A 13,235-nucleotide genomic window follows, 5' to 3' on the forward strand; every position below is an offset into this window, starting at 1 on the left:
GTCTTTGCAGCTATGGTACAAGAAACAATAGCGAAAAAACTTTCAAGCAGATGGTGTTCACTAAGATGAGTAAAAATCTTAATACTAACATCAACATCTTTTGTAAATTATATGTGTGTTCATTAAGTCCACTGATGTTATTTTATTTCAATAAAACAAAAATCATTTGCTAACAAAAATACGCATTTCCTTGGAAGTTGCAAAACGGATTTAAAATACCTTTACTGATATCGGAAATAACCTCAGAAAAAAGCAGGCCTCTTGAAAGAAGTGTATAAGATGGAGAAGAATTATGTAAACCAATACTGTAGGTGACCACCAATAAAATGTTGGTTCTACTCTCTTCGTTACTGTCGGTTATTAGCCACTTCTCATATGTATTATTTTACAGGTATTGTGTGATTTTTCTTTCAAGAAATATAAGAATACAGAGCGTACAAATCGCCAGCGACAGGCAAAATTTTCTTCTTCTTATCATCCAAACTTCCTAACATAGAAACTACTTTTGAAGTGCCAAAACGTACTAGAATAAATAAAATGTTAATAAAATGCCACGCTGTACAACATTTTTGCGGTGTGATAGGTGCAATTCCTGAAATCCATCACCCGTGGCTTCTAGCCTGCTGAGGAGCACAACAGTCCTGGGTCCATGCATAAACCGTGAAAATCCACTGCATTATGCCACAAAAAAACAGACTCGCCCTGCAGGCAGATCAGTGAGACTAGATTTCAGAGGCAGGGCGTGCATATTACTGGAAATCGTATAGCTTCAGATCATCCAACCCGATCCATTACAGATACCAGGAAAAATGACCTCTGGTTTTGACCCGGCGTGGAAATCCACTCATGTGGCCAGCTATTCATGAGCCACAGACAGCTTGATGAAATGACACCATGGTGATCAATCAATCCAATAGATAACTTGTACAAATACTGTGAGAATCAATAATAATGAGGATAGCTAGCAACTTACCATAAAGATGGTTACTGAGCTGCACACACACACATGTAGAGAACACAATCACATTCTCGCGACTAAATTTTCAGCCACAGCTTTTGTCAGAAAATGAGAGCACACACACATTCACACAATTACAACTTATGCACACATGACCGCTGTCCCCTGCTGCTGTGCCTACAGTCTCTGAGAATCAGATCCAAACAAACCACTCCTCATGCCTCCCTGCCTCTCATCGGCAGCTGCTAGGCTAGCGGCAAGAAGTGGTGGCAACAAAGACTGGAAGCTGAGGGGAGTGACAGGTAGGAGAGAAGCAGTAGGAATGAGGGAGTAGGGAAGCGGCACATGTGTTCAGCTGCACACAGCCAGCAAAATTGCATAACACCCCAGTAAACAAACTATTTCGTCTACTGAGACAAAAATGAGGTTTTCCCACTGTTTTTCTCCCCCCCTCCCAAATTTCCCTGATATTTCCCGTCCTAGAAATTCTCTGATACTCCCCAATTTTCCTGATTTCCAGAACCTGTGGCAACCCTGAAATTAAAGTGGTACTTCTCCCAATTGTGTCCTTGCCACACACCTGCCCCAGTTCAGTAGCCTTTGGCGTGCACATGTCAAGCCAAACCTAGAATGCCATCACTTAATGAAACTGGCAGACAGCACAGTGACATGATGACTTTAGAATCAGAAATGGACAATGATTTACTTAAAAAAATAATTATGGCCATAAAACTATATGCAAACAAAATGCATAGAAAATACTGCACATAGTGAAACAGCAGTCTCCCCAAATTAATGTATTGTTGAGTGTGTTAGACGACATATTGCAGCCAAATACATTATTACTACTTTTCTGTTAAATTATAAAGCTATTTTGGTGTTAATTATGAGAACATTTAAGCAATTCTTAACTTCGCACATTAGTGTCAACTTTGGAACACAGCAGGAAGCATGGGTCTTCTCCTCCCCAGAGATAACATAATATATATATACCAGCACAGGCAGCTTAAACCACACAGCTGTTCTACCTCATATTGTCAATCTTTTATGGGTGACAGGAAAGGGGAGATGACTGAAAGGAAGCAATGAAAATGCTGTCAACAAACTTTTTCAGATGCCCTCCTTCAAAAGTCTTTCTCTTGCAGATTTTCAGCATCACACACACAATTGAACCACTCTTCCAAGATGACATCATTGACCACTTCAAGAAAATTCTGAACAGCTTTCATTCTGAATGTGCAGTTTCTGAATGCAATCTTTCCTTTCAATAGCGCCCACACATTTTCTATGGGGTTGTACTAGCAGTGCTAAAGTGATTGTCTCATAATCCCACGGCCCGTTTTTGCTACTAAACTGTCAAGTTCAGATTGATTATAAAGGTGCTTGTGGCAATTGACTTGCTTCAACATCTCCATATTAGTATTATGGTGTGAAATAGAAGCACTTTTCTCCTCTAGCCACAGTGCACTCACAATGTTAACACTAATAGTGTATATATTGTATTTTCTGGATAAATATTGGTACTGATGAGTTTGAAATAGTGAAGATTGGCTACTACCTCAACACCTCATTGTATTTCAGCTCCTGTGAGTTAATTGTGCTCTGCCCAACATGTCCTATATTATTTCTGTGTAGCCCGGATTCAGTAATTAGACGTGATGTTGCGTTCCATCATGTAGCTGCATTTTTTCTACCAATAAATCTTCTTTCGTAGTTTTGCAGAGAAATAAGTAAAAAAAAAAAATTTTTTAAATTTTGCTTTTAACAACATTGGCAATTATATTTTCCACATAAGCATTTTTATTACAGAGCATTATTATGTCTCCTCAGTACAACCATCACTCTCAACATCTAATCACAGACAGAAGCAGCTAGTTTAAAAAAAAAAAAACTGAATTAAGTCTACTTTCATTTGCTACTTCACTCACATTATGTTTTTTTTGGTTATCATTACTCTGTAGAGTTTACTATATAACAGCTGTTATAAGATAAACTGTATTATCATCAAAACAAACGGGAAAAATACAACTCATTCCACTTTCATCATGTTTTGATACATAACATCTCCTCTCGCTGGATACTGCCATCGATCACTTCAGTTCCTTCAATGAAGGAATATTACGAAATTTTATATGAAAGTCACATAGAATCTTACAATATGAAATCTTATTGTGAATGTAACATGGTCCAGGAATTTAATCATTTATTGTTGAACCAGTGGATGAGGGTTAGTGGTTTGGGTTTTAATTTTTATGTATTTTTGATATCTAAAACTTAAATCTTCATAGTATTACTTTATAAATTACAGTTTCTACATCTCATAGACACATAAGGATATTTTGTGTTTGCTGTCACATTTACAAATGGGTAACTATATGAACTGTCCTTTTCTTATTTAGTCTTTATTATTATTATTATTATTATTATTATTATTCACGTATGGGCCCAATAGGTCCACACAAGGTAGGATCCATCAATGCCATTTTTATGGTGGACTTCCTTTGCGTCCAAATTTGTTTCGCTGCTCCCTAGTATACTAGACTCCAGTTTTTCCACAAATAAGTCACCAACAGAACATACTTGAAAAACGAAGCTTTTGCTGACTATTAAAATTACACTATCAGGAAGTGTAGCACCAAATTACAAACTATATCTGTTTTTGCATCCGTAGTATACCAGGAAGATGGTATGTCAAATGTGTTGGTGACTTAGAAACATGTAGGTGCGGATATCAGTAGACACAGTTGCCACCTCTAGCAGCAGCAATGGCTCCAGCCCAGCTAGGTATCAAGTCAAATTGAGCTTTGACTACACGTAATAGTACGTCATTCCGTGCTTCATCTCTATGCTAGAGTCCATCAACTGCAGTGGCTGACAAGTGATTGCTTACCAGTCTCTCACAAACTCATGACAAGATGTTTTCAATAGTTGCGAGATCTGGAAAACAACCTCTGTTTGAGCTAGCTGGACCAACATGAATAGCATTTGGTCTTGCATTAGCCTGTTGAAAGATGAGGTCACAGATACCTCAAACATAGGCTACAGCTACCAGCATTAACATAGCTACCAGCATTAACATATCAGAAATGTAATGGCTGTTAACCACATCACTAGCTATGTGAACAGGAGATGATTATATTGTGTACCTGATGGCACATAAGTAGTTGCAGGAGGTAGGAATTGAACTGGCCAGCCAGTAACTATATACACTGCACCACAGCTTCGTAAGACAATTTGAGAGTCATTTTTCATGGGTTCCATTGTAACCATGTCTTTTTCTCTTTTTCTCCTCCTCTTCTAACCACCTTCAAGGTATGATATCATGGAACAAGCAGCTCCACACAGTAAGTGGAGATGCTCACCCGCTTCTCACATTGCAACAGCGATGGGTTCAAGCAGTTCTCGCATCTGCACATATCGTAATAATATCTCCCCACATAGGACGTCCCAACACTTACTTACTACTAAATGTCATGAACATCCTTTCTTGTCATGGAGGCTTGGAAGTGGGACATGCATCCTAAAAATTCCGTGTCGCAATTCAATGGTTAAATATGAATTGGTTGTTAAAGATTTCAGCTGTAAAATTTCTTACATTAAGCTTGCAAGTCACACTACTGAAAATATTTTTCCAATATCCCAGATGACATTTTTTTAAAAATAAATGTAGGTTGATGTCAGTATACTCAAAGGATAAATTCCTTTAGGCACCTGTAATTATCTCCTTGTGCCATCCCTTAAAACCACTATTCAGCAAAGACTCTTATCATAAGATTTTCTATCTTTAAGTAATTGTGTTCTTTTTTTAGACATTTTTTCTTGTTGCTTAACTGCAAGCTGTCCTTATCCTTTTTTTACTACATTAATTGATCTGGTCTTCACCAGTCTCTGGTAACAGTACTTTTTAAATGCTTCTAATTGTTGTGAAACTTCCTGGCAGATTAAAACTGTGTGCTGGACCGAGACTCAAACTCGGGACCTTTGACTTTCACAGGCAAGTGCACACAGTTTTAATCTGGCACGAAGTTTCATATCAGCGAACACTCAGGTGTAGAGTGAAAATCTCATTCTGGAAACACCCCCAGGCTGTGACTAAGTCATGTCTACACAATATCCTTTCTTTCAGGAGTGCTGGTTCTGCAAGGTTTCTGTAAAGTTTGGAAGGTAGATGAGATACCGGCAGAAGTAAAGCTGTGAGGACGGGGAGTGAGTCGTGCTCGGGTAGTTCAGATGTAGAGCACTTGCCCGCGAAAGGCAAAGGTCCCGAGTTTGAGTCTCGGTCCAGCACACAGTTTTAATATGCCATGAGGTTTCGTACCAGCGCACACTCTGCTGCAGAGTGAAAATCTCATTCCGGAAACATCCCCCAGGCTGTGGCTAAGCCATGTCTCCGCAATATCCTTTCTTTTAGGAGTGCTAGTTCTGCAAGGTTCGGAGGAGAGCTTTGGTAAAGTTTGGAAGGTAGGAGACGAGATACTGGCAGAAGTAAAGCTGTGAGGATGGGGTGTTTGTCGTGCTTGGGTAGCTCAGATGTAGAGCACTTGCCCGCAAAAGGCAAAGGTCCCGAGTTTGAGTCTCGGTCCGGCACACAGTTTTAATCTGCCAGGAAGTTTCATATCAGTGCACACTCCGCTGAAGAGTGTAAATCTCATTCTGGCTTCTAATTGTTATCTTCCCTTTGTTCATGTTTTAAACCCATACAAAGCTGTGCTCCAAAAATAACTTGTGTATATTTTCAGGACACAAGATTTATATTTTTAGTAGTTAGCACTTCCTTCATTTTTACAAAAACCTGCGGCTTTAAGCAACCCTTACTACTTTGTCTTTCTTACACCTTCAGCCTTCTGAGCGAACAAAATTCATGCATCTTTTGCAGAACCTCTTCTCCCAGTTCAGTATTTAACCATTTTTCAATTCCCTACAGAGATTTCTAAAGCATAGTGCTTTTGTAATTCATTTTTACATGTCTTTCTTGGTTGCTTTTTGCTAACACCCCGTGTCTCTTTCTAGAAAAATCTTATTCTGTGACAAATCACTGTTTTTATATGCAACTTCCATATTTCCAAAGGCGGATACATGAACAACACAGGAATACATGATATGCTGATGTATTATCCTTTCACAGATTCCACAAACATAAACAATTTTATGAAGTAAATTCATTCTAGCTAATTATAATTAAATGCTAAATCTAGTTATATTATCCAAACAACACAAACATTACTCAAGATAGTCTTCACCATTTATGAAGGTTGCAGTTATAACAACAGTAATAATAATGTGGAATACATATGGTGGATATAAAGGTTTTTCTTCTGACAAGACAAGTGATCTACCAGAGAAGATTAATACTGTGGATTAATTTTTGTGTGTTTTCAGAGAAACTATGTTCACAGAGAAGGTCTGTGTTGTATTATATTGTTATTTTGTTTCATTCATTACTAGAATCTGTAAATGTGGAAGTAATAAATAGTTTAAGAGAAATTCAGAACAGTTTTTCTTATAAATTTTGGGTGCTCCTCCGCGATCAACAGTACAAGTGACAACATAGTTTTGGACATCTAATTTAAATGTTTATGATGAATTTTTCTCAGTGCTGTTTTGCTCATGATGGCATAGCAAAGTGTAATTGTGTGGATTTTGGATCTACGATGGAAATCCACATTTCAATGATTACTGGTAGGAGAATAAACAATGCTTATAACTTTTGAACACTGCGAGAAAAGGAGTATTTACCAGCGAAACAAAAACTATTAGATGAAACAAGTTCTAACATGGAACACCAAGTTGGCAGGCGCAATGGAAGGTTTGATTACGGATGATTTTTGAGAGGTTACAATAGTTTCATTTCTGGCAATTTCAGAACACTGTAAAGGGTGAAGAATATTTGTAACTTATACAGAAATGGCAATGTTAAGCAAAATTGAAAAGTAAATGAAAATTTCATTTCTGCATCAGTTAAAGCTATTAAATCTTTACAAGAGTTTACTTTTGAAGCTGTTCCAGATGACAGAAAAAAAAAAATCAAAAACACAGGAGAGAATTTCTTTTGGCTTGAAACTAAGATGTCATTTATTGAAGCATCATTTTCAGACACAGAACTGGGAGCAACCTGTAATACAATGTGTACAGATAGTGGAATGAAAAATGAAGTAACTACTGAAAATTGTTATATATCCAAAATTGACAACTTTGCATTGATAATTAAAGGCACAGAATCTGAAGAAGAAGAAGAAGAAGAAGAAGCTGCTGTTGCGGCTGATTATAATGATGATGATGATGATGATGGAGGATGATGAAAGAGATGATTCAATCCAAACAGGTAGTGATTAGACTGAGTTTACTGGAAAAGAAGATGAAGGACTCCGATTCGGCAACAGATGATAAACACGAGAAACAATTCTCACCACATAACTCTTCAGGCTTTCCTGGCGATCTAATGACATCTTGGGTTGTCGGGTGTTCTGCCGGATATCAGCGTCGTACTTGCACGATATTTCGGTCACGTAGCTCGAGACCTCGAGCTACGTGACCGAAATATCGTGCAAGTACGACGCTGATATCCGGCAGAACACCCGACAACCCAAGATGTAATTCTCACCACGTTCACAGGATAAGTGTGAATGATGCTGAGGGTGTTCTTAAGTCATTCAGCACCAATGATGGACATCCCGTTAAAAAGTGGATCACTGATTTTGAGGGAACACCATTTTCAGTGGTTTGTAATCATCAGCATTTTCCCCTTTTTTCCCCACAAAATATTGCTAGGTCTGACTGAGCTTTCATTGCAGGATAGAACAGTCTTACATCATGGGCTGCCCTGAAAAAGACATTACAAGAAGAATTCAACATGAAGACAACTGCTGCAGAGATCCACAAACTACTCATCCTACAAAAGAAGAAAAAGAAGTCTCTTCAAGAATATTTTATTGTAATGAAAGAAATTGCCAGCCATTACGATACCAATAATGACTTCTTGTACCAATGTGTGACTGTGGGACAGAAGAAGATTCAGTCACAAAGCTTTTGCTTTATGGCATTGGAAATGAAAGATTTAAAGGCGAAATCAAAAACAAAGAGCTGTGAAACAAAAGAGCTGTGAAGTCATTACTGAAAAAAAGTTACAGCAATGAAAATTTCTCAACCTCCAATTACAAAGAAAGTGAAGATTTGGTAATAACAGCACTATAAGCACAGCTTAGGATCCAAACAAAGAGTTTCAACTGTGATGACAGCGTACCTAGGTCAAGTGACTGTAACCACGAAAGCAAAGAAAAGGTACGCTTGAATTGTGACCACACAGAGACAGTGACCACATATGTGAGAGTTGTTCTTGTGTGAATGTGTGCAAGTTTTCTACTTCTGAACATGCACTTTGTCTGAAACCTGAAATATTTCTAGCAGTCTTCTTCACTGACCCTGTCTGTGAATCAATGCCTCCTCCATGCAGTGAATAGCAATCTATACTTTCCACATTGTTGTTGCTCCATTCTGGACTTTCCATTGCTAGATTTGATTGGCAAGGTAATAACCATAAGGAGCTCAGAACTATGACAACACGCGTTACGTTTATGCGACCCTAGTGAAATGACTACTCATCATCGGTGTCATAAGTTTGGCAAGACGGCCACATGTGGGGTTTGGATGGGGGAGATACAGGTTTTTCTGCTGACAAGTTATGTGCCAGAGGAGAAGATAACTGCAGAGCAGTTTTCATGTGTCCATGGAGAAACTATGTTCACAGAGAGGACATAAGTTGCACTGGACTGTCCTTTTTGTTTGTTTTTACTGTAACTGCAACTGTGAAAGTAGCATGTAGTTTACATGAAAGTCAGAACCACTTTTCCTACAAAAATAAATAAGTTGTTTGTTTTAATATTTAAGATATAAGGTTACAAAACTACACAGCAAATGAAAAGAATTTCTTACCTGGCAAAACATCATGGAACTGCTGGTACAAAAGCATTAGGTCTAAAAGGCAATTGTGTCCCACAATTGGTTTCTTCAGTTCAACTAACAGTTTGAAAATATGGGAGAAACCAAGCAGATAGTGGATAAAGTCTTCATCTAATTTTTCCTTATTCTCTTTGTTAGACATTAAGCGATGTTTCTCTGTTGCAATCTTTTTAACAATGATCTGCAGGGCAAAAATATTGTTCACTATAGAAAACACTTCTAGCAAGACAGTATAAAAGATTATGAAAAGAGACAGAAAATATGCACATTGAACATCATCCTCTTTAGCTCATAGAACATGGTGCAACTGCCAATATTATAGGCATTAGATAAAGAAGCCGAGCTCAGATTGTAAAGTAAAGAATTTTAAGTAACATTTTGTACCCTTACTGAAATAACCATGTCAGCACCCATCTACAGTGATTTTGGGAAAGACCTAAAACTCTTAAATTAAATGAGCCAGATGGGAAACTGCACATGAACATGTGAATAGTGTTTTGACCATCATACAATATCACTCAGTTGTCCAGCTATAACTTCCGTTAAATGTACATAAGCTGAATTCTGATCAATTATCCTTTCTTTCTTCTACTTATTTCATCTGATGATGATAGATCCACATCATCTTCAGAATGTTTTTAATAATTCGGCATTTTTAAATCTCTTTGTACTCATCTAAATTTCTCTTTTGAGCCAAATATAAAGTCCACATTCACTATTACTACAATCTTTTTACTAATTACTTCACTTCAAAGCACATCCATACTTTCACCAGCTATGACGACTCAAGTGTGATACTGCGGGCATTTCCTTTGACTTCTTACCCAATGCTAATAATAGGAAATTAAAGTCCTATATGTATTTCTTATTACTGCCGTTGTTATCATGTACACTCAGCTTTCTGTCAAAACTTCCACATACAAATACATGCACATGCACAGGCATACACACACCTGAATGGATACAATGTGCCAAGTGACTAGGTAGTGGATCTCATGTGGGTAAGGAGAAAAAGGAGGCAGGGAAAAAGAGAAAGACTGGGTGACAACTGGGAGGAAGAGAGATCATGTGTCTGGTATAAGAATGCGGTACAGGTGAGCTTATTGTCCACAGGCAGGCATGATTGTGCACAACACACATTGGTGTGGAAGTATTGATTTCCACATCTGTATATTTGATCATGTCAGTGGTTCATTGTCCCAGTCAAGATAAACGTTCAGACAAGTTATGTGATTTGGGCATGCTATGTCTGATTCATTAGCTCCCCAAAGGGTATGCATTCCAATACCTCACTTCAAAGATCAAGTACTGTGTGGAAAAGTAAAGCACAAATCCAGCCATAGTGGGAACTAATTTGACCATGTTACCAAATATGTTCCATTTGGAAGTACTGTATAGTGTTACCTTACACTAAAAACACTTTCGTAGCTGCATTTCAGTTCAAAGTAGTATGTGTTTTTACCTTTTAGTACAAGCATGGAAAGTGATCATAGAAAGAGCATTCACAGAGGACCACAATTGCTTGTTGCTAACTTTGTTAAGTTTGATGACAATGAATAGGAAAGAGTTAAGTAGAAGTGCCAACCAGAAAATGCAACGAAAAGTGCAATCAAATTATGAAGTTGAGGCAAATTATGGAAGGAAGAATACAATGCTAAGTTGTATGTGATTCAAGTAACAACCCCAAAGAAAAAGATGCAAAATGTACACAATAAGTACCTCACTGGCAATATGGTTAAATGTCTTGTTATGGATCAATTTTTGCAAGATCATAAACAATACAGAGAAATACTGACTCTGAAAACCTTCACAGTTTTTGTCACACAGAAATTCAATGCTTGCAATGAATCTCTGAGAAGAATTATTCTATCAATGGGGCCAGGCTTTAAAAGAACCCAGCACAAACAAGTTATAATGGGTGAAGTAAATGACACAGTTTGGAAAATTATACATGTTAGATTTTTACAAAAATACGAAGCATCAGAAATCAAGCAGTCTGTGTTTATCCGGACAAAGCATGGCTTCATTCACATTACACTGTGAATAAATGCTGACACAATGGCAGTGTGAGAAAAATATCATTAAACAAAAGTGCTGATCAATATTTAATTGTTTTGCTTTGCAGGGTGTTAGCATTCATTTGTTTACCGCGTAACAGTGCCGCCCCACTTTTAAGTCTACTGGAATATATGCTGTTACTACCTCACCCCACCCCCCACCCAGTTTCTTGGTTGTAACAATGAAAGTGCAACCACAATGGCCAGGCTTCAGTTTACTTTGCCAGTTAATAAGTATCACTTCATCATAACAACATCACAAGGCCTTATTGACCTAGTATCTCACCCATGCCAACAAATTACAAAAATAATAATCACAATCTACTCCTCCATTGCAGCTGTCTGCCTCTGGAATAAGCTATCCCATACCCTGCTGCATTTAAGAAAAATACTGATGTACTTTCTTTTGTCAACTCATAACTTTTGCCCAAAAATTAACATATACACTGCCTGCATGGGAATGTGAGAGGAGTCATACTCATCGACAAGGTGCTGGTCGATCGCACCTGAAGATCACGAGGGTGTATCACTGTACTGTGCACCAACCAAATCATAACCCCTTCACATATGCACCTGTCATTCAATAACATGTACAGGACTCCCTGCAATACTGTGTGTCTTCCCACATTTGTTCAGAGACTTGTAGCAGTTGGACTAGAGAATTACTGTACCTTGCATAGACTGCTGGCTGCATTTGGAGTGATGCCATGATTGGGAAAAACAGTGATGAATCACTGTGCTGCACTACTACAGATGACCACTGTTGGCAAGTATGGCAGCAACCATGACCACTGTTGGCAAGTATGGCAGCAACCATGACCACTGTTGGCAAGTACGGCAGCATCCCAGAGGAAGGTGACACTCTTCCAATGTTTTGAAGTGCCACAGCAGTGTTACTCCTAGCACGATGGTGTCACGAGCCATTGTGTGTGACTTTAGGTCAAGGCTAGTAGTGACTGAGGGAACTCCTGATAACACAATGGTATGTCACAGACTTCCTGCATCCTCACATGTTACCTTCCAAATGACTATATCGCGGTAGTACTATTTTTCAACATGGCAATGCTCATCCATCAAAGCATGTGTATCTGTCTGCTTGATGTTGAGGTCATCTCGTGGAAACCAAGATCCCCATATCAGTCTTTGGTTAAAATGTGTGGGATCATCATGGACATCAAATCTGTCCTAGTCCAGAATCCAGGATGTGAAGGACCTGTTACATGTCTGAAAGAACAGACATCATATCCATGTAAGTATATGTTACAATAGTTGAGGGTCAGTTTGTCTCAGAAGAGAATTCAATGACTTTATGATGCCCTTCCCAACAGAATCAGTGCATGTATCATAGCTAGAGTGGGTGCAGCATCACACTTATAAATGGGCTAATGTTGCCAAATTCTGTGTAAATTTGAGTCAATTTTGCTGTCACTGAAATTACATCACATACCCTCTCTAACTGAGAAGTCTGAATTGATTTCCTCCTGCCCTCCAGAATGGTCAACTTTTTTCTTCTTCTTCTTCTTCTTCTTCTTCTTCTGACAGTATATGTCCGTTTCTCTCTGCCAAACAATAAAGCAATGCCCACATCTTCTGCCAGATGTGCTCCTTTTTCAGGGTTGCAACAAGTTTCAGCAAGTACAATTCCCTGATATTTCCCTGATTTCCAGAAAAGTTTTAGCATTTTCCCCTAACCAACTTTTGAGATCCCAAGGGTAAGTTAAGACAAAGCTGACAATCTGTCTTTGCAGTTATGGTACATGAAACAATAGTGCAAACAAGGAAATATATATAAAAAAAACTTGCAAGCAGATGGTGTTAACTAAAGTGAGTAAAAATCTTAAGTACTAACATCAACATCTTTTGTAATGAACTGTTTTTAGGGGAGAAAACAAGCCAAATTATATGTGTGTTTCATTAAGACCACTGGTGTTATTTTATTTCAATAAAACAAAACACATTTGGTAACAAAAGTACCCATTTCCTTGGAAGTTGTAAGGCAGATTTAAAATACCTTCACTGATTTCAGAAATCACCTCAGAAAAAAGCTGGCCTCTTGAAAGAAGAGTATAAGGCGGGGAAGAACTGTGCAAACCGACACTGCAGGTGACCACCAATAAAATGTGGTTCTACTATGTTCGTTATTGTTGGTTATTAGTCACTTCTTATAAGTATTATTTTACAGGTATTGCGTGATTTTTCTTTCGAGAAATATAATAACACAGAGCATAAAACTGCCAGCGACTGACAAAATTTTCTTCTTCTTA

At 38.1% G+C, this 13,235-nt stretch overlaps 1 protein-coding gene across 2 annotated transcripts in view; it reads right to left on the minus strand.

Moving 5' to 3' along the window:
- LOC124717131 (pre-piRNA 3'-exonuclease trimmer-like) overlaps positions 1-13,235 on the minus strand; it is a 205,339-nt gene that overhangs the window by 133,625 nt on the left and 58,479 nt on the right. For both annotated transcript variants that reach the window (XM_047243883.1, XM_047243874.1), the window contains exon 4: positions 8,888-9,095. In XM_047243883.1, the coding sequence (XP_047099839.1) occupies positions 8,888-9,095 (208 nt within the window). The remainder of the gene's footprint in view (positions 1-8,887; positions 9,096-13,235) is intronic.

The sequence above is a fragment of the Schistocerca piceifrons genome, chromosome 1 (genome assembly GCF_021461385.2).
Source record: "Schistocerca piceifrons isolate TAMUIC-IGC-003096 chromosome 1, iqSchPice1.1, whole genome shotgun sequence".
Taxonomy (NCBI): Eukaryota; Metazoa; Arthropoda; class Insecta; order Orthoptera; family Acrididae; genus Schistocerca; species Schistocerca piceifrons.